Source organism: Chelonoidis abingdonii, chromosome 22 (assembly GCF_003597395.2).
Source record: "Chelonoidis abingdonii isolate Lonesome George chromosome 22, CheloAbing_2.0, whole genome shotgun sequence".
NCBI lineage: Eukaryota > Metazoa > Chordata > Testudines > Testudinidae > Chelonoidis > Chelonoidis abingdonii.
Window position 1 is genome coordinate 19214807 of NC_133790.1, and position 14897 is coordinate 19229703.

At 50.5% G+C, this 14897-nt stretch overlaps 1 protein-coding gene across 1 annotated transcript in view; it reads left to right on the top strand.

Annotated features, from left to right (window-relative positions):
* Positions 1 to 14897, top strand: part of SLC25A1 (solute carrier family 25 member 1) — a 44508-nt gene that overhangs the window by 19494 nt on the left and 10117 nt on the right. Inside the window, exons 2-3 of the mRNA XM_032764682.2 lie at positions 12440 to 12547; positions 13969 to 14068. Of these exons, the coding sequence (XP_032620573.1) occupies positions 12440 to 12547; positions 13969 to 14068 (208 nt within the window). The remainder of the gene's footprint in view (positions 1 to 12439; positions 12548 to 13968; positions 14069 to 14897) is intronic.

The window sequence follows — 14897 nt, forward strand, 5'->3', positions numbered from 1 at the left end:
TGGGATGATGATTGTGGGAACCCTGCTTAACAGCTGAAGGTCTGAGCAGCTCTGCACAGGTTCCAAATGCTACCAAGACTTTTCTGGATACCTGTCCTACTTCAACAAGGGAGGTTCTGGGCAGCTGTGGTCCATGTTAAACCATACTAGCCAGCTTCTCCCCTTGCAGATGAGATCCAGTGGAGGATCTGGCTGTTCGACTTCCGGGGCAGCTGCACTTCCTAGTGCAGGTTTTGCCTGGCCGAGGGAAGAGACTGCCTGTGACTAGCTGTGCTGCGTTCCTCCCACTGTTTGAAAGGCAGCTGCCTGCCATTTTCCTTTTGGCTGAGTGGAAAAGAAGCTTGTGCTTTGAGGATGTGAGCATGAAACCAGTTTCGCCAGTAATTAAGAAGGTGGTGAGTCTGAGCCTGCAGGGATGTGTGACTGTCAGTATCTCTGGGAGGGGGCCAGCCCCCTTGTTCTAATTACTCTAGTGTAGAAGAAATACAAGATAAGGTAATCTGCTTTAAACTCTGTTATCTTTGGCTGCATAACAGACTAATTGACAGCACAGCGTGTAGGAACTGAGATTTGGCATACACTTAGGGTTCTTGCTGGTGTTGCCAAGTCTTGCTTTTTTTTTTAATCGAGAACCCCATGACATTTGGTTTTCTGAGAGCTCCACCTCCTGGAGTCATGTGATGACTCCCAGAGAGTCTCCCCTTTCCATTCAAAATAAATGTGTTTCTAGCTCTCATAACTGCAGAAAGGGGCATGGACAGATGAGCACAAGAGGCCCAAAATCAGAAGGTTCCTCCCAAATTATTTTTTAAAAGCTCAGAATTTTGCAGGGGCTGACTTCCGGTTTTTAAATGTTTGAGATTGGTAGTGTTGCTCCGAGACTGGCAGAGCTCCACTGAGTTAAGGCTGTGATTATTTGAGGTGGGCTTAGGGGGAGAGTGGAGCTGAGGGATGACTGTTGTGGGGATGTGGGTGTGAAGGGACCCCTGAATGAAAGGGCAGTTGAAGGGTGCTCTGCAAGTCCAGGAGACCTTGGAAGGGTAGGCTGTGAAGGGAAGTATTAAATGTTGGGCTAAACATGCGCCCCCCCCACACACACACACACTCCGCCCTTCCTTGCTGAAGTTGTTCTACTGGACAAGTCACAGCTCATTAGGGGAAGTGTAGGGAGCAAGGTGGATAAAAATCAATTTTTTTTTTATTTAAATCAGTTTTTTTCATAAAATGCTTTTTCCCTCAAAAAGCTTCTAGCTAAAGATAGTATTAAGATACATTATAGCGCAAAGATCTCATCACAGAATAGGGATTATACATTCTAATTCTACAATAAGACACTATATTCATGTAATGTTTAAGAAAAGTTTTACACATGAGTTCCAGTAGTTCATGGATTAGGGACCCAATCTTATGGGGTTCCATGGGCTTCTGTAGAGATTATTTAGGTTAGTATTTCTATCTACCCAATGGGACTCAGTGCTCAGTCTAGAAGATACCATCAGAGATGCTTAGTTTTGCAGTTCTCAAACTGTGGATTTGTCTCTAGAGGTAACATGCTTGTTAGCAAAAATGTTTAAAAATAAATAAATATTGTGACAAAGTTCCTCCTCTACCTTGGTGGGTCCTGCACTTATTAGCAGATTTGCTCACCTCAGTGATCTTTCCCACAGTCTGAATCAGCTCCTCCTGTATCTGATCTGTGCAGAGTGTTGGGAGGTTTGGGGGGAACCTGGGCCCGCCTTCTACTCCAGATTCCAGCCCAGGGCCCTGTGGATTGCAGCTGTCTATAGTGCCTCCTGTAACAGCTGCATGACAGCTACACCTCCCTGGGCTACTTCCCCAATGGCCCTCTCCAAACACCTTCTTTATCCTCACCACAGGACCTTCCTCTGGTGTCTGATAACGCTTGTACTCCATAGTCCTCCACCAGCACAGCCTCTCACTTCTAGCTCCTTGTGCCTCTTGCTCCCCACTCCTCCTCTCTGACTGGAGTGAGCTCCTTTTAAACCCAGGTGCCCTGATTAGCCTGCGCTTGATTGGCTGCAGGTGTTCTAATCAGCCTGTCTGCCTTAATTGGTTCTAGCAGGTTCTTGATTCTTCTAGTGCAGCTCCTGCTCTGGTCACTCAGGGAACAGAAAACTACTCAGCCAGTGACCAGTATATTTGCCCTCTACCAGACTCCTGCACCCCACTGGCCTGGGTCTGTCACAATATATAGAGGTGAGAAATAACAGACCTCAACTCTATTGTCCCTCTGCACATTTGTGTACACAGAATCAATCCCTTACCTCTCTAAAAGTGCAAAGTTTCAAAAAGTTCAATGAATAGAAGATTGTTGACGGCTCATGGGGAATATCCTGAATAATACAAATACATTAGACAGAGCAACTTCCGTCTGAGGTTTCTGAAGTGCTTTGCCAGTATGAATGGGTGGCCCAAAGCACCCCAAACTCATGAGTCACTGCTTCAGACACCATGAAATTGACTTTTAAAAAAACAAACAAAAAGACCCCCAAGATTTTAAAGTAGACCCTCAGGGGTTTTATTTGCCTTCTGGACTTTGAACCTTTTGGGATTGTGAGGGCTAGAAATCTACATCTTTTAAAAAAAAAATAAAAAGCTGAGCTGCTTCTCCTGTAATCCCTTGACTCCAGGAGCTGGGGCATTAAGAAAAACACCAGACATCACCAGAGTCGGAAAAGCTGAATAGGTTAAGCCTGTCAGTGAGGGAGACAGTAACTGCAACACTGGTGAGGTTGGGGCTGAATTTTCAGAAGTTCTCTCTAATTTAGAACTACAGTTGAGAGGAAGGAGGCATATGAAATGTGCAGTGATGGGCAGATGGATGGAGAAATTGCACTGCACATGGAATACTGAACCCTTCAAGCACTGCGTTCTCTGTGCTGCTGGTTGGGAAACACAGTTCCGGTATTGGTGCTTCCCTTCCCTGACTTTTATGGGGAGTCTGTGTGCTGGGCCCGAGTGCAGCGCACATACCCCGGGCTCAGCAGTGCAGACTCGGTCCTAGGGAAGGCAGTGTGTAGCCTAATGGCTAGAACACTGGATAGAAGACTTGGTTCTGCTGCTGGCCTGTAGGGTGACCTTGGACAAATCACGGCACTGCTCCATGCCTCAGTGTCCCCATCTGTGAAATGGGGATAATGATCCTGACTTCCTTTGTAAAGTGCTGTGAGATCTAAAGATGACAAGCATTGTATCCGAGCTAGATAATGTTGTTTTTTTATAGAGCTTAGCCTGCTCTAAACTCCCATCTTGGAGCAAACCAAGGACGCGTATCCAAATGGGAGACTTGGGGCACTGTCTGCTACAATGGCCCCAAAAAGCTGAGAGTTGCTGCTCTGCTATAGGCAGTGACTTGAAGCAGCGGTGGATGCCTTCTCAACCCTGTAACACCCACCCCGCCTCCCCTCCCCCTGCAGTTTCTTTACACCTCCTGTTAGTACTGGGTGTCTGCCTTGTGTTTGCCTCTCCTCCAAGTCAGCAGAGTAAGCACACACAGAACCTCAAGTTCCTCATTCTTGTTGCAGAGTGAAATGTAATCTCCAAGTGGGCCGGCTCTCATGGTAAAAGTTTCTCTTTGTTCTCCCGCTGGGCCATTCATAGCTCTGTCCATCATGAGCTGTTTCACATCCCTGCTGACGCTGCAGCCACAGCAGATCCTGCCCCTTGCATGGGGTGTTGTCTCTGAGCCAATGACAGGCAGAGGACCTCTCTGCTAAGTCATGCTGAGTAGCTGTTCTCTGTGAATGAGAGCAGCAGGGAAAGGGAGCTGGCCGGGGCACCAAGGGGGGTTAGGTTCCTCTTTCTTCCCTGACAGTATGGAGGGAGAGGCTGTGAGAATGAGCTGTGTAGGTGCATCACAGCCTCCTCCACTCCCACAAACCTCACATCACCTCCTGTGTCTGGGGAAGAGAATGGGCACCTGGGACCATGCCCATCTCTGGGACGGCCCCATGAAAATCATTGGACTCTGCAAGCTTGAATTTGGGCTCTTCTTTGAGTCTTGTGACACTAGTCAAAGATCAGGTGAGGAGTCCAGCAGGAGGAGCAGGCCTTCTTTCCACCTGAAGGGTGCATGCATCACTGGCTGGGGTGGGGGTGTGAGCTAGGCAGTGTTAACACGCCCACATGATGGAGACAATCCCCATGGATCCCCAGGGCTGAAAGATCAGAGTGTTTAACTTTTCCTAGTACTAGTCCCAAGTGCTCTTGCTAGCATGAGCGTCACTTGGGGCCACAGCTGCAGGGCTCCATAATGCTCTTGAAGGTTTCTCCTCCTCCAGGGAAGGAATCTGAACTGGGGGGGACACAGAGCGGCAGGAGATGAAGCTCACATGGTCAGTATGTGCCTCCAGTGCTGGTAGAAACCAAGGGCTGACACTGATGAGACTGCAGTTTCAATAAGGTAGAATTCAGTGTCTCATCTCTCAAAGGCAATAATGTGCACAAGCCTTTGACAGAAATGGGGCTTTTAGGTTGGGCACTTGTTAGCATCCCTTTCTCTGCTTCTTTCTTTGGCCTGAGTTATACTTCCTACAGCCCATAAATATCACATACTGAGTGTCTGCGTATATCACATACCGAGTGTCTGCGTTCCAGGAGAGTTTTATAAACTGAACCACAGTCAGAAATGCACCTGATGCAAACACCCAAAATACTAGGAAAGTTCTCATGTGACTCCAGACTTCACTCCTAGGCCAAGTCAAAACCCTGGAGCCAAACCATGCTAGAGACCTCCTGAGCTCTGGGAAAGCTCAGATCCAAGCTTGGTAGGCTTCGCTCAAACAATTGGCTCCTTTGACCTCCAGGATTGGGTTGGGGATCTCATGGGAACAGGCTTTCTACTATGCTCTTGAGCACTGCTCATTTCCACCGGGGCCAGAAATCCAGTGAGATCAGCACTTCCAGATCCTGAGTAAATTCAGAAGCCACAACTTGGAGGCACACAAAACATTAGCTCAGACACCACAGATTTAACCTAAGTCTTGCCAGAACCGCATATAAGCTTAGGGCTACAGGAGAGGGCAACAAGGCTGGGTCAGGCTAACAGGGTTATGAGTAGGGCCAGTTCCTTTTATTCTATGAAGGCCAATTTGCCCAGTCTGGGTTGAAGTGCATCATGAGTGATTGGTGTGGCTGCATTCATTTCGCAGCTGGAATGTGAATAGGGATCTCTAATTCAGTGCTAAGGGAGTTGGGAGATGAATTATGCTCCTTGCTTGTCTATGCTGTGGGCACTACAGTGGCACAGCCATAGTGCTGCAGCTACGTGTGTAGCGGCCTTAGCATGGGCATTTCTGATGACAATGGAAAGAGTTTTTCTGTTCCTGTAGGTGATCCATCTCCCCAAGCAGCAGGAGCTAGGTCCGTGGAAGCATTCTTCCATTTATGTAGCTGTGTCCACACTGGGTTAGTTTGCCATAGCTAAGATGTGGATTATTTTCACCCGGAACGACATAGCTACGTCGATCTATATTTTAAGTCTAGACCAGGCCTTTTGAAAAGAATCAAATTAGAGAGAGGCAGGGAGTGCATGTGGGTGCAGGCTCTGTTCTGCGCAGGCTCCTTGGGCTGTCTTTTTTTATGTAGCCGAGGGGAAATGGCGCAGTCTGAATGCGAAACATGCAGTCGCTTAGCCAGCTACAGGAGTCCTCGTATCTCGAGGCAGTCTTGTTCATAAGGTTGTTTGTTGGAGAATCGCTATTATGGGGAAAGAACTGCGGATGCTTTTTATACTTCTGCTGCTGCCCATGGGCAGTTCTGAAAAGCTTTCTTCTCATCCTTTCCCCCTTGCTACTCTCGGGTGTTTCTTCAGCCATTTCATAGCTATTTTAATATCCCTCAGTACTGAAAGAGCTGTTCTGATTGTGACACAAAGCACCAGCATCCAGTATCAATTCAGGATCAAATCTGGCACTTTATCCTACTTTGCCCTACTGAAATCAGCCTGTGCAAATATGGGTATGGTGCCAAGGAGTTGGATCTGCTGACTCTCTTGAGCAAAGTTTGGGGATCTGTGGAAAACACATCTTGGCCCAAAATACTCCCATCGCAAGCTGCTTGTGTGATAAGCGTCTGTCTCAAATCTGGACCTTAGCGTCCAAAAATCTGGGTGCTTACGTAAAACTCTCCCCAAGCTTATACCCAGCTTGGCTCTGATCTCACTGCCACCAACCAGGATTTTAGGGCTCCTGGTCACCCCGAGTCACCCCAACCTGTCCCTGGGGGACCCCCAAGACCCAGAACCCCTGGGTCTCCCTATCTCAAATGGGAAAACAAGCTCCTCCCCCTTGTCTCCTCGTTATCTGCTCCCCAGCTTCCTTCCCTGGGTGAGCCTGGGCGATGCAGTACTTAACTCCTTGAAGGCAAAACAAAGACGGAAATCACCCTCCCAAAGAGAGGGAGAGATGCGTTGCATTATAAGAATAGGAATACACGCGTCTGATCAAAAATAGCCAATTTAAATCAGTCCAGCAATTACATCGCAATGTAAACTACAAACAAAGCACAGAACACGCACTATTGTTTGGTTTACTTTGTACTCACACTATGATAGTCAAGAATATTAGAAAGAAGATTGGAAGTTAGCAGAAAAGCTGTTTAAATCCATAGCCAGTTAGAAAACAAAAGAACCCCCAAGTCCTTTCCCCTCCCAGACTTTAAAAAAATGCCAGTTCTCTGATTGGTCCTACTGGTCAGGTGCTTGATTCTACCCTGTCCAGCCCTTACAGGTAAAAGAAAATTAACCTGTACCCTATCTACCTTATGAAGCTTGGATGCCAGAAACTCTTCACACCAAAGTCTGTGGAATTTCTTAAAAGGGAAACTCTTTTTCAAATGACTCTAATAAAAGCACAATAACTTCCCACTGCTCTCGCCACGAGCTCACCCCAGAATGTCTCTGCAGGCTTATTTACAATTACACTGGCACTGCGTAGCTGCCTGTCAGCTACAGCACTTGGCTGCCAAACCCGAGTACCAGGTAGGTTCTTGTTGCTGTTCTCTCTGACGCTAAAAACATAGCAGCAGGGAGCTGCACTTCTCCAAATCTTGCAGTAGGTCCAAATTCTGCCCTCTGACACATATTGACAACTGCCATTGACTTCAGTGAGAACTGCACAGGTGTTCCATAGGCAGCATTGGCCCTCTGGCCATTGGTGGGGGTTTGTGGTGTTCGATCATTTCTATAGCTATACAGGGTGTGCAGGGCACTCTGGGGTTGGCCAGCATGAGTTTGCAACACCTTGCAGTCTGGAAAGGGAAGCGGGGTTGTGACCCCTGTGTTGGGAGCCTGTGGTACAAGGACGCACAAGCTAAAAATTTGAGTGGGGATGTTATAAACAAAAAGAGCTGAGAGATCACTGTACACAGGACAGTCAGATGCCTGTGTGAAACTGTGGCTTTATTGTTTTGAAGTCGCTGCTAATACTCTATTGGCATCTGGGATCTTCAGCGCCATCCTTGGGGTGTTTTTATCTTTGTGGTGGTGTTTAAAAGGTGAAAAGGGCTTTTCCAAGTGGAAGTTTTGAGTAATCCTACTAGCTCATCCCTGATTAATGTGACATTTTGTCTGTACTCCTCTTCTTCTTTGCCTTTGCCTCTGCACAACCAGCTTCCCTGTATCCTTCCACCTCATTCACTCCATCTCCTTGCAGATCTGAGCTGCGAACACCCTTCCCCTTTGTCTAATTCCTCCCCCACTATTTATCAGTTAATACGGGAGTTCTGCATGTGACTCCCTCAGGCCAGCCTGAGCTGCAATTGGTGTGGAAATTGCTGCCTGGACTTAAGTTGTTTTGTGAAACTGTGACGCTCTCTTCACGTTTACGGAGGCTTGGCATAGTATCTGAGCGGAAACTGGCCTGTCCCAGTCCGGCTCGTGATTGCCATAAGGATTTCACGGTCATGTGGGCCCCATTGTGTTGAGTATGGTGAGAATTCTAGGTAGGGCACTGAGCGAGACAATCTGGCCTCTTTCCTGTTCTCTTAACCCCCCAGTTTGACCCCTGCAATGGGCTGGAGCAAGGGCTGGCCAGCACTCATGGCTTTACTGCAGTGATGACGCATTCAGAGTAGAGCTCTCTGCACCCGTCTTGTTTCATTTTTTCTGGTGTGGTGCTTCTCTTGTTCATGTCCGGGTTAGTCATTCTGCAGTTATTTGGCAGTTAGCAGGAGTGATTTGTTGCTTTCCAACTAAACAGGAGTGTTGCAGCACTAGTTACCTACCTCCCAGGACACTTGGATGAAGTTGTTATCCTCTTTGCACAGATAGGGAAACTGAGGCACAGAAAAGGATGTGACTGTGTAGAAGAGGCAGTGTGGCCTAGTGGATAGGGCACCAAACTGGGAGTCAAGAGACCCAGATTCTGTCTCTGGTTCAGTGGATGACCTGCTGTGCAACCCAGTGTGGGTCACTTCACTTCCCGTCTCTGTTTCTTCTTCTACCCTTTGTTTGTCTGTCTTGTCTATATAGATTGCAAGCTTTTTGGGGCAGGCGCTGGGTCTCCCTGTGATTGTACGGTGCCTGGCACAATGGGTGGAACTGCTGAGCATCACCCTCAGAGACACAGATAAGAACATTGGCCACCCAATGGGTCTGTACCAGAGCTGGAATTAGCACTTCAGACTTCCTGGCTTCAGTGTCTATATTACAACAGGTGTGGCAGGTTTTTCCCATGGAGCTTTTATTGTGCACCCGTGGAACCTCAGCATTCCCAGGCTGGCTACCTAGGGCAGGGGGATGCTCAGTAGCCCTTGGAGGGTGGGGTGGTCACTGCAGGCCGACAGAGATGGATGTTTGCTTAAGGCAAGAAAATCCGTAGTGTCAGCTGTGCAGGCAGCTCTGTGCCTGTGATCTCTGGGGACGAGGGTCTTGCTCGGGTAGCCCTCTTTGAGAGGAGGCAGCCCTGCTCTAGAACCAAGGGGGGGAGTTATCATTAACTTGCTGCCTTGAGGGGGGAGTGCTGGCTTAGGCGCTGTTAACCTATTAACTCCAGGTGCTAAAGGGGACAAAGGCAGAAGAAGACCCAGTGGCTGGAAGCTGCAGGCAGACAAATTCCCGTTAGAAATTAGGGCCCAGTTTTTAACAGTGAGGCATGGGATTAACCACTGGAAGGAAGAGCCAAAGGAAGTGGTGGATTCTTCATGACGGCAGATCAAGTCTGGATGCCTTTCTGGAAGCTCTGCCTCAGTCACTGGCTACAGCGCATGGGTAACTGGGTGAAGAGATGTGGCCCGTGTTACACGGGAGGTCAGACGAGATGATCTAATGGTCCCTTGTGGTCTTAATCTGTATCCTTGGCTCTGTCCCTTCAGGCTTGGGCACTGGGGTGCTGGAGACGCGGGGGTCTAACTTTAAACTACTGTAATAGGAACCAGGTGGGAAAAATCCAAGCAGTTCTGTGCTGCTGCTAACTTCGTGTGTAACCCCGAGGTGATGCTGGTGTCTGAGCCTTGTGAAATTGCTATGGAAATGTACCAGTCCAGACACTAAATCTACTTGCCCAGCCTCACCACGCTCATTAAAACACAAAACAGCTTTTACTTGCCCACCTCATATAGCTACTGGCCTGGGGCTGAAACAGTGACCAGAATTTCCTGGTGCTGGTTTGTGTCTCCACGTAGGGATAGAAACTCCTGACACGGGGAGTGCGGTAAGCACACCGTGCTGTATACCTGGTGAGTGGTGCTGCGCAAACAGATCCTTAGCCTGAGGATTTCAGTCTGAAGGCACAGGCTGGTACGAGCACAGAGCAGGATGTGTGCTTTCCAGCTGGATTGCTTCACATGCGTGTCAGCTGGAGGAGGAGAGGGTTCTTGGGGTGAAAGGAGAGGCTGCTCTAAGTGGTGAGGGGGTGAAAAGGAGCAGTTGGGACCGGGCTTTGGCAGGAACGTCGGGAGTGTTGGAGGAGAGGGGACAGGTGTCTGTCTCTGCTGCCACTACTGCATACACAGCCCTGTATCTTTAAAGTATTTTATTGACATTAGTGAATTTTCATGCTCCCTGTGTGAGACAGATAATTACCATTATTCCCCATAGACTCATAGGTCAGAAGGGACCAATATGATCATCTAGTCTGACCTCCTGCACAAGGCAGGCCACAGAACCCTACCCATCCACTTTTATAACAACCCCTAACCCATGACTGAGTTATTGAAATCCTCAAAATTGTGGTTTGAAGACCTCAAGCTGCAGAGAATCCACCAGCAGCGACCCATGCCCCACGCTGCGGAGGAAGCGAAAACCTCCAGGGCCCTGCCAATCCGCCCTGGAGAAAATCCTTCCCGTCCCCAAATATGGCGATCAGCTAAACCCTGAGCATGTGGCAAGATCACAGCCCAGCACCCAAAAAGAATTGTCTGCAGTGAGGCTAACCAAGGGGAAGGGTGTTGACATGGTAGCTTCTTGACTCTGCAACTATGGAGTGAATTCCAACAGAATTCACTCTGCTAGGCTACCAGCCACTCTGCAAACAGGACTCCTAAGCAGTGGTTGAGATGGGGAGGAAGAGAACTATTTATTTTGCTAGTTCATGGTAACAACCAAGGTAGAGGAACCTGCCTGGAGCGTTCAGAGGGCAGCATCTCTACCCTGTCCAAGGCAGTGCTCGGCATCCAGTAAGGGGCCTTACTCACGCTCCACCCTGCTACAGCTGCCTCCAAGAGCTCACAGCTTTGTATGTGCAGTGGAAATTCCGCCTGTCCCACGTTACAAGAGCTAAGATCCAAGAGTGAGACCTGGCAGATGTATCTTCAGAGACCTTCTCCCCCACCCCCAATCACAGGGCTGCGCAGGAGCAGTTCTCTTGCTCACACTGGAATGAACTGTACAGTCTGGCAGGAGCAGGCTCCTCCACTAAGTCCACAGGACTCCGCCATTTTACAACGCACCTGTCGTTTTTGGTGAGCCCTTGCACTGGTGACAAATACCAATGTGGCACACTCAGGCAAACACTTGCAAAGGAAAACCATGTGGGGAAGGAGAATTGGGCAGCACAAGTGCTAAATCCCTTCCCCTCTTCAGAGTCTAGCAAAGACGTGTCCCCATTACTCTGTGCACCATTTAATCATTGAAACATCTGAGATCCCAGTTCCGACTAATTGTTCTGCTTCCATTAAGAACAGTTACAACAAAAAAAGGAAAATTGCTTCCTCAGGGCCATTATAGCTGTTTTGGAAACCCTGTGGATGCAGACCTCCATGCATGACGCGCTAGATCAGTAATGTGACCATTCAATGGAATTAGAGATTTTATCCGGAGTGGACTCTTTATTTCAACGTTACCGTTTCTAAAGGAAGAGGAAAAGGGTTGCTGATGCTCACTTTCTGTGGCTGGGCCACATTCCGGTTTAGGTAAACGTCCTTGCTTATGTCATGAGAGCGCCTGGGCTCGAGGCTGGGCTCAGAGATGTGAACAACAAACAAAACAAAGAAAATCCCTCTCCCCAAACAAACTGACTGCAACCTGCCTGCCTCATTCACTGACTTCACTTCGGTTTCGATTCAGCCAATTCCTGACTGGGAGAATCCTGGTTACGGACTAGCACTATGTTTTGCTCAGGCAAAGGGGCCTGCCCCAGTGGTGTCTGTGCTTTTGCAGGCTGTGGGGGGCGGGGAGGAAGAGCAAGATTCCATGATGTGCCTTTGGCATTGACTGCCTCTGTGGCAAGAGCTGGGACCAGAATTTGGGAGTTCCTGGTTCCCAGATCGTAATTCAGGCCTTGAGTCTGTATCTGTGCACGTCTGTCCCCTGCCTGAACTGTCTGTGGTCTGCACTGAAAGCTCATCTGGTGCTATGAAATGATGGCATTAAATCAGGGCTTAAATTCTCCCTGAGTATTTCCTGGAGACCTGGGGTTTGGGGCTTCAGCCCTGCGGGGGGCACCGGGACTGCTGCAGGTTCGGAAATATTTACTGGAGCTCTGCTCAGGACGGGTCTGGCTGAATTTAAGTTCTGCACTAAATGCTCCTCTGATGGCTTAAAATTATTATTGTATGACAGTAGCAGCAAGGAGCCCCAGGTGAGACCAGGGTCCCATGGCGCTCGGTGTTTGTACAAACACACAGTAAAGGCCTGCCCCTGCCCTGTCTAACCAGACCACGCAGAAGACGAGGGCAGATTATGAGTAGCTTGCTCTGCTGAAATCACCGAGGGCCAGATTTTCAAAGGAGCAATTGTTCAAAAGTGCTCCGGTGTAGGCACCAAAATAAGTGACGAGATGCTCAAAAGAGCTCATGAGTTGCTGAGCACTTTTGCAAATCCATCCCTTACCCAAGTGCCTACCTAGGAGGTGACCCCACTCCCAGCTCTGGCTCCAAGCGCTGAAAGGCCGGGCTTGGGCAATTAGAAATGGGCATCCAAGAGGTGCTACTGAGATGCTGTGCAGTTCCCAGTTCAGTCTCCCCCTCCTTGTTCTCCCAGGTGGTATTGCCGGTGGCATCGAGATCTGCATTACGTTCCCTACGGAGTATGTGAAGACTCAGCTACAGCTGGATGAGAAAGCTAACCCGCCCCGGTACAAAGGCATTGGTAAGTCCAAAGCCTGGCAGCCGTGGGCACAGAGAGACTGGAGTAGGGATCATACCAGGGGACCAACGATTGTGTCAGGGAGTATTGGAGCCACTGCAGCCAGTAGTTCACTGCCAGCTCCAGATGGGCTGAGATGCTAGGCAGAGACTGGCACCGGTGGATGTGCATCGCTACGTGCGGGGGGAGTGAGCTGGGACTTCAGGTGCCCCTCACAAAAGGATCCTCCCTTGGGACTTGAGGGCCTGCCTCCTTCCTGTCCTACAAGGGGAGGGAGTAGGGAAAGGTGGGGAGAAGCCGTTCCAGGGTACAGTGGGTAGCTCAGAGCCCTGGGCCGTCGGGTCTGACATCCTGCCCCCACCAGTCCCCAGAAGCTGAGGCTTTGCAGTTAGATGAGCAATCCCCTCTCATGGACCTGGCCAGTTGCGCAATGCAGCACATCTGTTGTCATTGAAGGAGACGGCATGTGCATTAGAGCCCTGTTGGCAGTAGCCTGGTTGGGTGCCCAGGCTGGAGGAGTTCCAGGGATGACGGCCTCATTCCAGCCCAGGACGACTGGCAGGCATCCCTCACTGGCAGGATCATAACCTTCTACTTATGCACAGGCTGCATTGCGGCATGCTGTACTGTATCACCGCTGGACTCTGCTGCTTGCCCTCCAGCCTGGCCCCAGCTGACAGTGTAACAGTCACTCAGGGAGAGACTGCAGGGAGCGTGGTTACAGAGCTTCTGGCTTGGAACTGGGGCCTGAGCAACATGGCTTCTGACTTGCTGAGTCCAGGGCTGAACAAAGCCCTGTGCCATTTTCCATTCCTGGATCAGCTCTGCAACGGGCTCAGCATTGCCCTGTTCTAGCTAGGGAGGCTGAGTTGTGTAGCCAGGCACCTGCTGCATGTGACTCAAACTTCACCGGCCGGGTAGGACTCGAATCAGGACTTCACGTTCCACAGCTGCAGCACGCTGGAGGGGGAGGGGAAATCCATTCATATATATTATTATGGTTGGAAGGGACCTCAAGAGATCATCTAGTCCAGCCCCTTGTTCAGAGCAGGACCAATCCCCAAATCCTCTCAAGGATTGAACTCACAACTCTGGGTTTAGCAGGCCAATGCTCAAACCACTGAGCTATCCCATTAACTGCAGCAGCATTGTGGTCCTGGCCTCCTTGGCTTCAGCGACGAGACCAACATGTCCACTAGGACAGGGCCGGTGTTCTCTCCAATGGTGCATTTGCAGCCTGGCATTGGTTGCCACATTACCCGAGCTCTTCCGCCCTGGCACTCGCCCACCCTGGCCTGGGTGCTCTGGCTGTTACCCATGGACAGCAGGGAGTGTGCGGCGCAGGGAGAGCCCGAGTGGTGGAAGGGGATGCTGTGCTGGCTTGGAGGGCTGGCTAAACCCCTCTTTCCGTGCCTTCTCCCCAGCGGACTGCGTGAAGCAGACTGTCCAGGGCCATGGAGTGAAGGGGCTCTATCGAGGCCTCAGCTCACTGGTGTATGGCTCCATCCCAAAGGCTGCCGTGAGGTAAGGTGCTCCGGCGGTGACTTCCGGCCTTGCCCCTGAGGCGTCTGCTGAAACTGCAATTGACAATCTGAGCCCAGGTGATCCCACCCACCAGCCCCCCCAAACAAGCGGATGAGAAACCCCATAGGAGTCCCTTGGCATGGCCCCTTCTCCCCATCTCGCTGCTGAGGGAATCTCGAGCAGGGAGTCCGTCTCGCCCAGCCTCTCCACAGTGCAGCCCTGCCATAAAAGCCAGGCACGCAGGGATAGGCTGGTGAGGCTAGCAGGCCGGAGGGCCAGGGACATGCCTCCTGCAAAGGAGCACAGTGCAGGGTCTGTCCATGAAGTTCCCTGAGGGCTGCCTGCCATGGAGCGATTGGCATCGCTTGCCTGTGTCTGGAGGTGGCCTCATGTTTGGAGAAGTGCCGAGGCAGCTCAGTCCTGCAGCGGGGAGGGGCGGGAATGACTCGGGGTAGTTTGGGATGTACCCGTAGACGGTAGCCGTCAAGGTGGGTCTGGCCAATCGTTACTGGCCAGCATGGCCAGTTCCCTGGCAGGGGGTGGGATTGCCTCCCTGCATGGTTGTTCCCTTTGGGATGGATTGAGAAAACCATCCTGCTCTTAGCAGGACCAGCCTGAGAGGCTGCTTCCGGAGGGCTGGCTCCAGGGAGCGCCCTATCTGCCAGCAGGCCTTGCTGTGGGGCGCTCCCCCAAGGCACTGCTAGCACTGTGCTCCCTGGGAGCTCCCAGCTCCTCCAGGCTGAGCCTTTCCCAGCAGCACGCACTGTAGGGAGTGGGGGGACGTTGCTGGCCCTGGCTGCTGCAGCCTCCGCCTCCACTGCCAATGAAG